The following is a 12969-nucleotide window of genomic DNA, read 5'->3' as shown; positions in this document are numbered from 1 at the left end:
CCAAATCAAATATGGGGATCCCTACCAGGTTCGGCAGTGCCTGGTCTGTTGGTGATTCGATGATCCACTGTAGCGACCCCTATCAGGAGCAGCCTTTATTTACCCAGTCATAAAACTGAACCCCAGATAAAATCCAGATACTGAAAAGGATAAAAAAAAACTTGAATGAATAGTAAATAAAACTGAGCTAACATAATTTCAGGAAAACACAACAAAAAGATGAAAAGAACACACACAGTGACCAAAAAATCTGTAAAACAATGGTACAATAAAAACATAAACAAGAATGCAGGAAAAAAAAGAGAAGAAAAATTCATTATATTTATATACACACTCTGAACGACGTGATATCTGAGTGCTGGCTGGGTTTTCTCTTGGAAAGAGGAGGGTGAAGATGATCATTATTAGAATAATATTAATGGATTGTGAAGTTGTGAAACGAAAAAGACAACAACCACCTATATTTTATATAACAACACAAACATGATTAATATTTGTGTCATATAATGAAAGAATGATCAGTTTTCTGAACAGCAGGACAGAAGCTGTTTGAGTTCGAAACAAATCCTTTTTGCAGATAATAAAGGTTTTGAATGTTGGGAAGGAATGTATTTTTTTTCCAGACAATATTACCATAAATCAAATGGGGATAAGTCATGGAATAATATAAAGTTAATGAACAGAGATATTTATGAAAGTTTGTAGTGTTGTGAATAAGCCAGTAATATTTGGAGTGTGTAATTGCCGCTTCTGTCACTCTTAGTCTATGAAGGCCCCCGAGCTGAAGGAGCGGCTGGAGGAGTCTGAGAAACTGATCCAAGAAATGACGGTCACCTGGGAGGAAAAACTCAGGAAGACTGAGGCTATCGCACAGGTAACACACACACACACACAAACACACACTCTACATCAGTTTCCCCTGTAGTGAGTAAAAAAGGTTCTCATTCTCGTTATACTTTAACAGAACTTCATTAACTTTCTTGTCAATTTCTTGCACTCAAACACATTTAATCAAAGTTAGGATATTAAATGTGAGTCAATTGATTTTCTTCTCATTCAGTGTAACTTAATTCAAGTTTGACTCATTCACTGAGTTTTATTGAGTTTGGAAGTTATTTTCTCAGCTCGGCTCCTTCTCTTTTTACTCTCACATTTCTTTCATCTGGCAGCTAAAGGTTAGAATAATGAACGGATCAATCCGTGTATGAAATATTCAGTATGTTTCCTGCAGGAGCGTCAGAGGCAGCTGGAGAGTCTGGGCATTTCCCTGCAGTCGTCTGGAATCCGAGTGGTGGATGACAAATGTTTCCTGGTCAACCTTAATGCTGACCCCGCCCTCAATGAGCTGCTGGTCTACTACCTGAAGGTCCCTGACACACACACACACACACACACACACACACACACACGTTGTGCTACTGAGCATTTTGTGACCGCCTCTCCTCCGTGTCCAGGAACACACACGTGTGGGCTCAGCCAACTCGCAGGACATCCAGCTGTGCGGGATGGCCATCCAAGCTGAGCACTGTGTCATCGACATCACCCAGAGCAACGGCGTGATGCTCACTCCTCACCGCAACGCTCGGTATGTTCTAACCTACAGTATGCAACCGCGTTTGATTGATCGCTGTAACTTCACAGAGGACTGCTCTGTCTACCACTGATTCAGCTGTCTCATATTTTAAAAAAGATATTCTACAGTGATTAATGTTCTGAAGAAATCACCACATGATAAATGTACTTAAATGACAGCATCTTCAAAACTCAAGAGGAGTCTTTGAGGAGTTTGAATTTAAAGCTGGATACTGTAAGTTAACACTGGATCTCACCTTACTGACTAATCCACAGACAACTATAATCAGATGCATGCTGCAGTTCCCTTTGTATCAGCTCTGTGGACCATTTTAGCTCATTGTTTTGATTTTACGCCCTGCAGCTTCACTGTTTTGTTTCAGTTTCCAGGCTCTCATGCTTATGTTGCTCTGTGCCTGCTGTAGATGTTTAAATAGGCAGCTGTTTGCTAACAAGTGTGCCATATTGGTGAATACCATATGTCAGTAGCTGTGTTTTTTATCAGTATATAAACAACAACATTTGAAAAAACATTTTTGACGCATGCTTGAGGGAGATTTGTTCCTGATGACTCTTTTCATTTTCTGTCACAGGTGGCCAAGGTGACTGGTTTTGTTTGGCATTTTGTTTTCAGTTCACAATCTTGTGTCTTCTTTATTTCAGCCATACAGATCATAGTCTATACTGCCAACTTCTGAGCAAACTACACTTTGCATAGCCTTCTTCACTCCCTCCAAACCAGTTGATGCAAATGCACCTTATCTGCTTTTTTCTTTTTTGCAAGTTTTTGAAAGTTTGACTCAGGTTTGCTGGACTATTGGATAGAAACGCAGTGCTGCTTTAAGTAAATTTCTGGGAGAAGTCTCACTGCTCACAAACTCACCAGTGGCAATGAGATACCTTGATTTTCGGAGCTCCTCTATAGCTCAGTTGATGGGGCGCTATGTGTTGGGGCTGCTGGTCCTCTGCAGCAGCCAGTGGTTCGACTTCCGCCTGCAGCCCATTCGCTGCGTGTCATCCCCTCTCTCTCTACCCCCTTTCCTGTCATATTTTGAGCTGTCCCTATCAGAAATAAAGGTAAAAAGCCCAAAAAATATCGGAAAAAAAAGCTACCTTGATTTTTTGTATCTATACTAAAAAAATACGTTTGTGATACCTTACATCGAGGAAAATATATTGGACTTAAAAATAAGTCACCCCAGGAAGTATCTAACCTAGGAATAAATAGAGAAATTGATATTCAGTGCTAGGGACACAGCACTGTACATTGCCTTGTTGCTGTCCATTGTGCTGGCTGATACAGGCAAAATGGCAACAAAAATCTATAACAGTATACAGTATAGTATATTGTAGAATTTAAAAATTAATCAGCAACTTGAATTGACACTAGTAAGAGCACAAATACCCATTTTTCAGTTTTCTTGGTTACATTTCCAGCATGTAGACTGACCACAGTATCCTCTTTTCTCATCTCAGATGTTGTCTTCTGTTGTATAAAGTTTTTTTCTACTTATAGAACATGTGTGAATGGAAATCCAATCACCAGTCCAATCCAGATTCATCACGGGGACAGAATCCTGTGGGGAAACAACCACTTCTTCAGGTCTGTTTCAGCGTTGATCATAAATCTGCAGTCATGTGGTGTCTGATTTCTAACACAAACACGTTTCGACAGCTTTTATTTACGTGATCACAAACTCTTCGTTGTGTCTCTTCCTATTTTCATCACACTTCCTCTTCTCTTTCACTCACCATCTCACACACAACCGCTCACAACCGCCGCCTACTCATGCACACACGCAGGATCAGCCTGCCGAGGCATATGGTCCACGCAGGAGGTGAGGATGAGGAGGGCGGCGCTGCAATGAAGACGTGTCTGAGCACCGACCGGCTGGAGGTGGACTTGGACGCGGCCAGTGACGTGTCGAGCGAGCTGAGTTTCGGCTACGAGTTTGCTCAGGCTGAAGTCATGATGAAAGGGATGGGCAACAACGGTGAGTCAGACTGAAATGTCATTAAGGTGAAATTCATCAAGAAACGAGATGAACTTATGTTAACTTGATCTGGACAAGTAAAGTACATGTTACTGTGTTTGAGCTGAGGAGCTTCCTCTCAGCATGCTTTTCAGTTGGAACTTGTGGTAAATAAAATGACGGTGCATTATTCAGCAGTTTTACAGATAACTGTTAACACTTATTATGTCATGTCAACGAAATGATTAATAAAAGCTGTGAAAATGTGCACATAAGGATATATGTTATATCACTTTGGACTTCAAATTACAGGTTGAATCTGTTTTGGTTGGATTGTCCATCCAGGCCCTTGTAAAGTAATCCTTTTAACATTTTAAAGGGATAGTTGGGTTTTATCAGTTTAAAGGGACAGTTCACCTATTTGTTCCCTGGCTGTAGTTATATTTATCCATCTGTCTACATTCATTTTTGGTGTGAGTTTATCATGACGTTAGATGTTACAGCGACCCCTCGAATGTGGCACCAAACACTTGTAACAAAGATATGTGATGGAGGCACTGTATTTTACAGTTTAACAATATATTTAATTGCCCAAATTGACATCAGGGCACTCAAACCTTCAATAGTATTTTAATAATTATAATTTTAATAATTATAAATAGCTAGAAATAAGAAAATACAGTACAGGATACAAAAAACAATAAACTTAAATTAAGAAAAATGCTAAAATATGCATAAAATGCTGTATATAAAAATAATAATAGAGTTATAACTGTATAACTGTTGCCTATCAAAGAAGAGTGGATTTGTGGTGGGTGTCTGCGCTGTCTGAGCATCTTTGTTCTGTTTTTTGTGTCACTTCTTTGTTTTAAAAAGGTTAAATCGTGTTCACTGAAGTCTAAACTGGGGGCATGTCAACCGATATCTGCTGTAGCTAATACACTGATTATGGATAAGTGCCTCATCCAACCCCGCTTCAAATCCAAACTGTCCCTTCAAACTTTAACAGTCCAGACTGTCAGATATGATAAATGCTTAGTGCTGTAAATGTTAGGTTTTGCATACATGATCTAAAAATACTTGCCATGGGAGTGGAAATGTAATCTTGTGCTTTTCTGACCTCACCACTCTACATCATGTCTATCTATGTGACTAGGGCAACGATGGAGAGCAAAAGAACTCTGTCAGCATTTTCATTAATTATTTAAGGATAACTGCTGTGAACTATTTCCAGGAAAACTAACAATATGTTCCTCCCATTTATTCCCTGAATATGTGAATCTTTAAAATGGCTTATCAAAGAAGTTTTAATTTTAAACAAGATTAAGAGTCTACTAAGCCTAAATTTAAACACAGTTGTAACATGCTAACTTTTAATGTCATTACTAACATTTGATGTTTAGCAGGTATAAGATAAGATGTCCACCATCTTAGCTGAGCTTGTTAGCATGCTAACATGTGCTAATTAGCACAGCTTAAGCTACTCAGTGTAGCTATGACAATGATGGAGCTCTGTGTCACCGAGGAATAAGCTGTATCAGATTTTGGATATGCAGACAACAAATTGATTCATTGTTCGTTTTTGGGGTATTTTGAATTTAATTGAAATGGAATAACTTTATTCTTTAAAGTAACCAGGACATTTGATACAGCTTTATCAAAAGCACAGGGTGGCTATCAAGTAACTCCTAACAGCTTGTGCAGGATAATCCAAATATTTAGCCCCCAAATGACTCCAATGTGGGTCCACAAGTTCAATATTTACCCCACAATCTCCTATATTATCCAAACTGTCCTGGTTGTGTAAAGCCTGCAGTGATCTGACAGGAGACTTTGCTTGCCAAAGCAGAGATAATGAGGTAAATATTGGACCACAGTGAGTGCCGTCCTGTGAAGCTGCTCCAGCTCATTTGGGGGTGACTAAACAATAACTTTAAATAACTCAAATTTTTCAGTGTGGGATGAACAGTTCTTATAAATGCCAACTTTCATTTCATAAGAAAGAATAATGAAATGGAAACCTCCTCTTCCCTCCTCCATCCACCCTCTGGCGGCTCCTCCTCCACCTCAGACCCCTTGCAGTCGGTGTTACAGACCCTAGAGAGGCAGCACGAGGAGGAGAAACGCTGCGCCCTGGAGCGGCAGAGGCTGATGTACGAGCAGGAGCTGCAGCAGCTCCGCCGACGGCTCACTCCTGAGAAACCCTCCCACCTCCTGGACCCAACAGGCCTGCTGCCGGGCGCAGTGGCTGCGGCGACGTCTCAAAAACGCATGCGCCGCTGGAGCGAGGACAGGTGAGATACAGCTGGATGGTGCTGTCTTTGAAGGAGAAAAGGACTTGACAAATGTTTTGTAAAACTTGGCCTGTGTGTGTCTGTGCGGTTCAGAGAAGCGATGATGACTCGCAGCCTGCGGCGTCTGAAGGAGCAGATAGTCCGGGCCAACCTGCTGGCACAGGAGGCTGGCTTCATCGCCGAGGAGCTTAGCAAGAGGACAGAGTACCTGGTCACTCTGCAGATACCCGCTGCCAACCTGGACGCCAACAGGAAGGTAGGCTGAGAGTGTCTGTGTGTTTGTGTGTGTAAGAGAGAGAAAACAGCCAAAGAACAAGATGTCAAAGTAGCAGATTCTGTCTTTGATGGACAGATTGTACATGTAAGTCCAAATGCCTGTAGGAAGCAAGTTTAAACAGTCTGCAAGATGATTTTCACACTGTACTGCAGGAGTTTTCAAAGTTTGACACTGTGGCCTCCCTCCAGACAAATCTGAGACAACTGCCCCCCATTTTGGCAAATTCACACCATTAAAAATATGCCAAATTAGCTATTAGCAGGTCCTGTTTGTGATGTATGGAGCCACTGGAGCACCCAAGCAATAAGCCTCTAAAAGAATAAATACATATATAATTTATTCTCACATATTCATTTGTTCATGGATGGACAACTATCATTTGATCACTTTGATACTGAAGAAAACTTAAAAACCTCATGACTCACAGGTTAAGTTCTGATGATGTAAAGAAGATCTTTTCTATGAATTTTAATTTCACTTTATGGATTTTTATTCTTGATGGACATTAGGCATAACAAGGTCCTCCAGAAGCGAGGATAGGAAGGAAATCACACTAAAATATGTAATTTCTGTGTACTCAGATTTGACTGAGTTTTGACTCAGAGAAGGGGTGCAGATTTTGATGCAAATTGCTGCAATCAGGTGCTAAGAGTTTTAAAGTACCTTAATTGCCTTCTCACAGCCACTGCTGCACCTCTGCTGCAGGGAAATCGATGTAAACCAATTTCACTTTCAGTTATTGAAAAAACTCTATGTTCCCAAAGTTTGGAGAACAGATGGCAATAATAGAGAGGATATAAAATACATAATGCACTGTTCATGTTCTGTTTGGAACAGGAATTAAAATCATTTCTCCCAATCTTTACAGCGTGATGCAGTATTGAGCGAGCCGGCCATCCAGGTTCGTCGTAAAGGAAAAGGGAAGCAGATCTGGGCTCTGGAGAAGATGGAGAACAGGCTGGTGGACATGAGGGAGCTTTACCAGGAGTGGAAGGACTTTGATGAAGACAACCCTGTGAGTGAAAAGAGATGAGAGCCAGTTTTACACAGAGACAGATAAAGGCTTAATGAAATACATTATAATCTGTAGAACATTTTCTGTTCAGTTTTGTATGTGTCTGTGTCAGTTGCCATGTACTTGCTTTCATTTTCATTCATTTTTTCATCCCTGATTGATTAAATGTTTAAAAGAAGGGACACAATACACACACAGTGAAATAAGAAAATGCAAATAAAACATTTAAGAGCTAAATTTAAGAGAAATAATTAGTTTTCACTTGTTCAAGATGAACATGAAGTCGTTTTAATGTCACTTTAATGTTCAATCATTATTTCCTTTAAAAAGCACAGACAGACCAATCAGCTTCAGTGATTCGTTCATGAGCCTCGAGCCATTCTTACTGTTTCTGTCTAATCCAGGTGATGCGGTCCTACTTCAAACGTGCCGACCCGTTCTTCGATGAACAGGAGAACCACAGTCTGATCGGTGTGGCCAACGTTTTCCTGGCCTGCCTGTTCTACGATGTCAAGCTGCAGTATGCAGTGCCCATCATCAACCAGAAGGGAGAGGTATGAGCCCACTGGGTCTAATGGATGAGTTTATTCTTAAACTGGGAGATACATGGAAAATTTAGATGAAACTGTTAGAGTTGGCTCACTGAAGCGAGCAGGTCGTCTTCTACAGAGGCTGCCACGTTGCGCCGCCATGTTTCTACAATAGGCCAGAATGGACAAACCAAACACTGGAATCATGACTACGTGTAATGTTAAAGGGGAAAGAATTAGTGTCTGTTAGCTTACTGTTTTGATTTCCCAACCTGCAACTAAAAACTTTGTTTTCCGTCCATCTCACCGTTCTCATCAGCAGCTTTTTTCAGTAAAAAGGTTCTAAAAAAAAACACTGTACCCCACCTGAAAGAGCTAGATATTCTCACATCTAGGTGGAGACCAAAAACAGAGCTAAAACAAGTGAATGCTGGCCAGAAAAAGACAAAGACAAATTAATGCTAACGTTCCATATTTGCTGGGTGTGTAAATCAGCAACTATTTGCTAACAAGTTTGCCATATCACCTTAAAGATGATGTCATATTAGTGTTCTGTTAGCAGGTTGCTCTGCTGCCCCCAAGTGGGCAAAGAATTATCGTCCTTTACATTTGAACTGAGAGGTCAAAATTTCCAACTTCACACCATTTGCGCACACTACTATCCAGCCGCTATCTGTGGACATGTTGTTATGTTGTTTGCGCTAAAAAAAACCCAAACAGCATATTGAATTGTTATCAAGCATGAGAAAAGTTTTGCTATAGGTGTCCATCTTTGTTTTCAGACTTGTTGTACTGGAAGGCGGTCAACTTGAATTCGACATCATTCTGACGACCGAGATAAACAGAGCGTAGCATAAGTTCATGTGGGAAGGAGGAGACCAAAGCAGAGCTAGAAGTGGCCAAAACCTTCATTAGTTCAGGTTTAAGATGGCAGAATGACAAAAGTAATGACAAATGGCCAAAGAGCCATAATCAGTGTTTAAAAAATGCTTATAAAAGGGGAGAAAAACAGCAAATAATTAGCATTTTTTTTTTAACTTGATTTATCTAAAAAGATGATTTAATTTTCAAGGTTGGAATTTGTTGTTTGTCTGATTGATTAAATAATGAAATATTCCAGTGATAATCAGCAATTTTGTGACTTAACCGAGGAATCTATTTTTTTAACTATCTATTGCAACAATATTTTTGATTACTTTGATCATGTGGCCTACAGTGCGACAATGTCGTGAAACTAACTTTGACCGGGAAACTTAATTTCTTGGTAACAAAACTAAACCCTAGAAAAGACAAAAGAAAGAAAGACATGCTGGCTTCCTGCCAAAGTGAACGATAGGAGTGAAACTCTACTGTTGTGTGTGTGTGTGTGTGTGTCAGGTGGCAGGTCGGCTGCATGTGGAGGTGTGGCGCGGTACAGAGGGCTCTGAGGAGGAAGTTTCAGGACAGTCTGAAGCTCAGCAGAACATCACAGACGGAGATCCACAGGAGCGCAAGCTGGAGTGTGTGGTGAGAACATGCAATTCATTTGTTCATCATGTGATTTTAAATGAGCCAAATCTGAGAAGATATTCAGGAAAACCGCTCCAGAATCGTACACCTTCTCTCACTGACATGCAGTATAAGTCAGGACCCTACATGCTGTCGTAGCTGTTCAGTATAAGTGAGTGTAACTTCAGCATTGCCAGTGGGAAAATAGTTCGAGATTAATAATGGATCTGGCAGGCAGTCACATTGTTGTGTCTTCTCTCTATTGTGAGTTTCTGCAGCTCACTGTACTGTGAAATGTCACCAGTTTAATTAACTCTGGGTCGCCTTTATATCCTGGTCTTCTCTCGCGTCTATTTTTCTTTTGATGAAATTAAATAAAAACAAAGGCAGGGGTCTTTGCTACCAATTGTTATCTAGTGACCTCAGGCATTTTTTCCTGTTTTTCCTGTAAAAATAATTTCTAAACTTAGGAAACAACCAAATGGAAATTAAGTTTAACAGACCAACACATTTCTTATTAGACGCTTAAAATACATGTGTATTCTTTGTATGCCTGGTGTGCAACTTCAAACCAACAGAAAACAAAGTGACAAATCATAGTGTTTGTTTATCATTATCGCGTGTCCTCTCTCTCAGGTCAAAATCCTCCATGCCAGCGGTCTGCCTCGCCACCTGTCCAACTTCGTCTTCTGTCAGTACCACTTCTGGGGGCAGGAGGAGCCAGTGTTCATCGCTCCAGAGGTGGCGCCATCCAGCTCGTCCTCCGCCTCCAGGGACCCTCAGTGCACCGTGGTGTTTGACAGCGCTAAGGTAACGCTTTCACTGGAGTCATCCATGTTCCACAGACGCACACGTACACCTCAGACGACGTTACATAGACTTATATTTATTTCCTAGAGACTAGCCATTCTGACTTCTTGCCTAATCTTAACGTAAACCTCACCTTAAACCAAATCTGCACACTAAAATGTAATGATTTAAGTTATCGGGACCTCCGCTCTCATGCAAACACACAAACACCCCACCTCTAACCTAGTTAATCTAACCCTAACCCTGAACCATACCTTAACACACAAAAAGCAGTCTGGACTAAAACTGAGGTCTCTGGTTTTGTCACCATTTGAAAAACAAACACAATAAACTAGGATTTATTTAACACCAACTGTGCAAGTAAAAAAAAACAGGAAATGAGAAAACGTGTCAGTGTCAGAAACTGTAAATTCATGTCTTATTTCAATAACTTGGCAGGAGTTGTCGGTGCCAGTGTTGGAGGAGTTTGTGGAGTTTTTGTCAGAGGGGGCGGTGGCCATCGAAGTGTACGGCCACAAGCAGGCCAACCATCGCAGGAACTTGGCACTGTGGGACCTTGGAGTGATTCAAGCCAAGACCCGGTCTCTCAGAGAAAGGTGCAGCCACACAAACACACACAACCTTGAATCAAGAGTGATTCAAAGGAGCGTCCTGGTAGCTCAGTTGATGGAGCGTGCACCCATGTCCTGAGGCTAAATCATTTCCAGCCTGTGACCCTTTCAGATTCAGATCACTTTCTTCACATAAAATGGAAATTAGTTTTTGGCACTGGCATATAGGGAGAACACTATACATAATGCCACATTAGACAAATAAAATCTCAAAAGAGATAAACTGTTTAAGTTATTGAGTGGCGGTGATAAAAGTGCTGAATGAATCGTTCTTCCACTGACATATAAGCTGTCATAAACATCACAACACCAAATAAAGGTAGTATACATACACAGCAGTAATAAATAAATAAATGCACATTAAAATGTTAAAACGAGCAGGTGAGTCCTAAGGAGCCTATTTAAACAAGTGATTACTGAGGATGGTCACAGCTCATGGAATAAAAAATTCTTCCTGGCCACTGGGTGCTTTGCTGTGTGTCATCAATTGCTCTCTCCCCGCTTTCCTGTCATATCTTAAGCTGTTCTATTGAATAAAGGTTCAAAAAGCCCTCCTCCCATGACAGTTGTTGAAACTTTGCTATCCATTTGGAACACATGAGCGTAATTAAAGCATCATCAGCCTACAGAATCAGCAGAAATGTTCATTTTGGACCAATAACGATATTTTCCAACGTCTCATTTTTAAGCCTTTATCAGCTGACATGACCTATGACATGTTGATATTATTGTGCACCCCTAGTATAACCATAACTTATTCTATTGTCAGTTATTACATAAGACATGTACTGCATGTATGATGTACTGCAGGAGGCAGCTAATTTCATTTCTTCCAGGGTTTGTCATAATGGAACAGTAACACTCCTCAATATGAATGTATACACACTGTAAACATGGTTATAATTAGTGTATAGAGTGCAGCAAGGACACACTGACACCACAGATAAATGTCCAAAAATAAACCTTGGTGACATGAGCTATAAGGTAATAACTTTTGAAACTAATGCCTGCTGAAAGTTCACTATAAGGTTAGATGTCTTACTTTAGATAAGTCTAGTCTCATATTATCAGTGATGCTAAGGTGTTTAGACATGAATTTAGGTTCCATTTCACCCGCTAATATCAAAAACATCAATATCTCTAAAAACTACTATGTGTCACAATATGTGAAGGTACGTGAGCTCTGATCTGATGTGTGTCCACGCCGTACCTGCAGGTGGAGCGAGGTGACCCGCCGGTTAGAGCTGTGGGTGCAGCTGTTGGAGCTTAACGAGGCAGGAGAGTTCACAGCTGTCGAGGTTCTTCCTGCTAAAGACGTTCGCACAGGAGGAATCTTCCAGCTCCGACAGGTATCGTGGATCTTAGTTTGTTTGCAGATTAGAAACTGATTTGTATGTGTGGTGGATTATACTGATTATGTGAACAGATGAACAAACTGATGAGAATATTATATTTTATTCCAACTTCATGTTCTGCATTTTAAGAAGGTAGTGAACCATTTTTATGTCTGGCTCCATGACTGTATGGGTGCCATTGCCCTATCAATCAAGTTGACATCTACATAATATGACAGCTACCCCGAGCTATGCTGCGTTCCCATCAGAGTCGGAATTTCACAGTTGAAATTTCTAGCTTCTGATCTCCAAGCGTTTCAGGTGCAGAATGCCAAACTTAAACTAAAAACATGGCCGACCATGACAAACTGATGTTTCTTTGGCAAGTGTAACAACAGTTGAACTCTCAGCAGTGCATCCTCCTTGTGAAACACGATTAAAACTGTAACATGCTACCTAATAACATTGGCAACATTTTTCAGATCAGTTTAAGTGCAGAACAGGTTTTACTATGTGACAGTTTGTCTTTTTTTAGATAAATACAGGCAAAAATACTTTATGTTGCCTTTTAATTGAAGGTTTACCATTTACAATGTGTGCTTCATGGCTGCTGTCATTGTTGTTTGACGAGTTTGAGTGATGTTCGACTGTACTTTTTCCTGCGGAAGTCGTAATTTTTAGGTTCCAAGTTGTCTGGAATGCAGCATTAATCCCCTCTTTGTTTTTCTTCGGCCTGTTTTTGTGGCCGGCCTTTATCTGTTCATGTCAACCACGCCCCGGCTATTATTTGAGACTTGGCTTTTATTTGAAAAGTGTGTTTTTATTTGAGGTAATATATATCTTCTCATGAAAACGTACACATCCAGGGTCAGTCCCGTCGGGTCCAGGTGGAGGTGCGCTCAGTACCAGACTCAGGCACCATGCCACTCATCACTGCCTCCGTCGTCTCCGTGTCCATCGGAGACATTAAGATTCGACAGACGCGTCCCTCCAGAGGCAGCGAATCACAATGGGTGAGGAGGAAATGTATTTATTTTTGTTTGATGAGGGATTTTATGGAAAATC

General features: G+C 40.7%; 1 protein-coding gene across 10 annotated transcripts in view; it reads left to right on the top strand.

Moving 5' to 3' along the window:
- LOC146314052 (kinesin-like protein KIF13B) overlaps positions 1 to 12969 on the top strand; it is a 54216-nt gene that overhangs the window by 21289 nt on the left and 19958 nt on the right. For all 10 annotated transcript variants that reach the window (XM_084737517.1, XM_084737520.1, XM_084737524.1 and 7 more), the window contains 14 exons: positions 764 to 874; positions 1232 to 1366; positions 1455 to 1585; positions 3089 to 3175; positions 3376 to 3566; positions 5617 to 5839; positions 5933 to 6095; positions 6985 to 7131; positions 7536 to 7685; positions 9039 to 9167; positions 9786 to 9959; positions 10398 to 10555; positions 11787 to 11919; positions 12771 to 12917. In XM_084737517.1, the coding sequence (XP_084593643.1) occupies positions 764 to 874; positions 1232 to 1366; positions 1455 to 1585; positions 3089 to 3175; positions 3376 to 3566; positions 5617 to 5839; positions 5933 to 6095; positions 6985 to 7131; positions 7536 to 7685; positions 9039 to 9167; positions 9786 to 9959; positions 10398 to 10555; positions 11787 to 11919; positions 12771 to 12917 (2079 nt within the window). The remainder of the gene's footprint in view (positions 1 to 763; positions 875 to 1231; positions 1367 to 1454; positions 1586 to 3088; positions 3176 to 3375; positions 3567 to 5616; positions 5840 to 5932; positions 6096 to 6984; positions 7132 to 7535; positions 7686 to 9038; positions 9168 to 9785; positions 9960 to 10397; positions 10556 to 11786; positions 11920 to 12770; positions 12918 to 12969) is intronic.

This window comes from Lutjanus erythropterus, chromosome 15 (assembly GCF_056507025.1).
Source record: "Lutjanus erythropterus isolate fLutEry1 chromosome 15, fLutEry1.hap2, whole genome shotgun sequence".
NCBI lineage: Eukaryota > Metazoa > Chordata > Actinopteri > Lutjaniformes > Lutjanidae > Lutjanus > Lutjanus erythropterus.
This window is presented reverse-complemented; position numbering and strand designations above follow the sequence as displayed.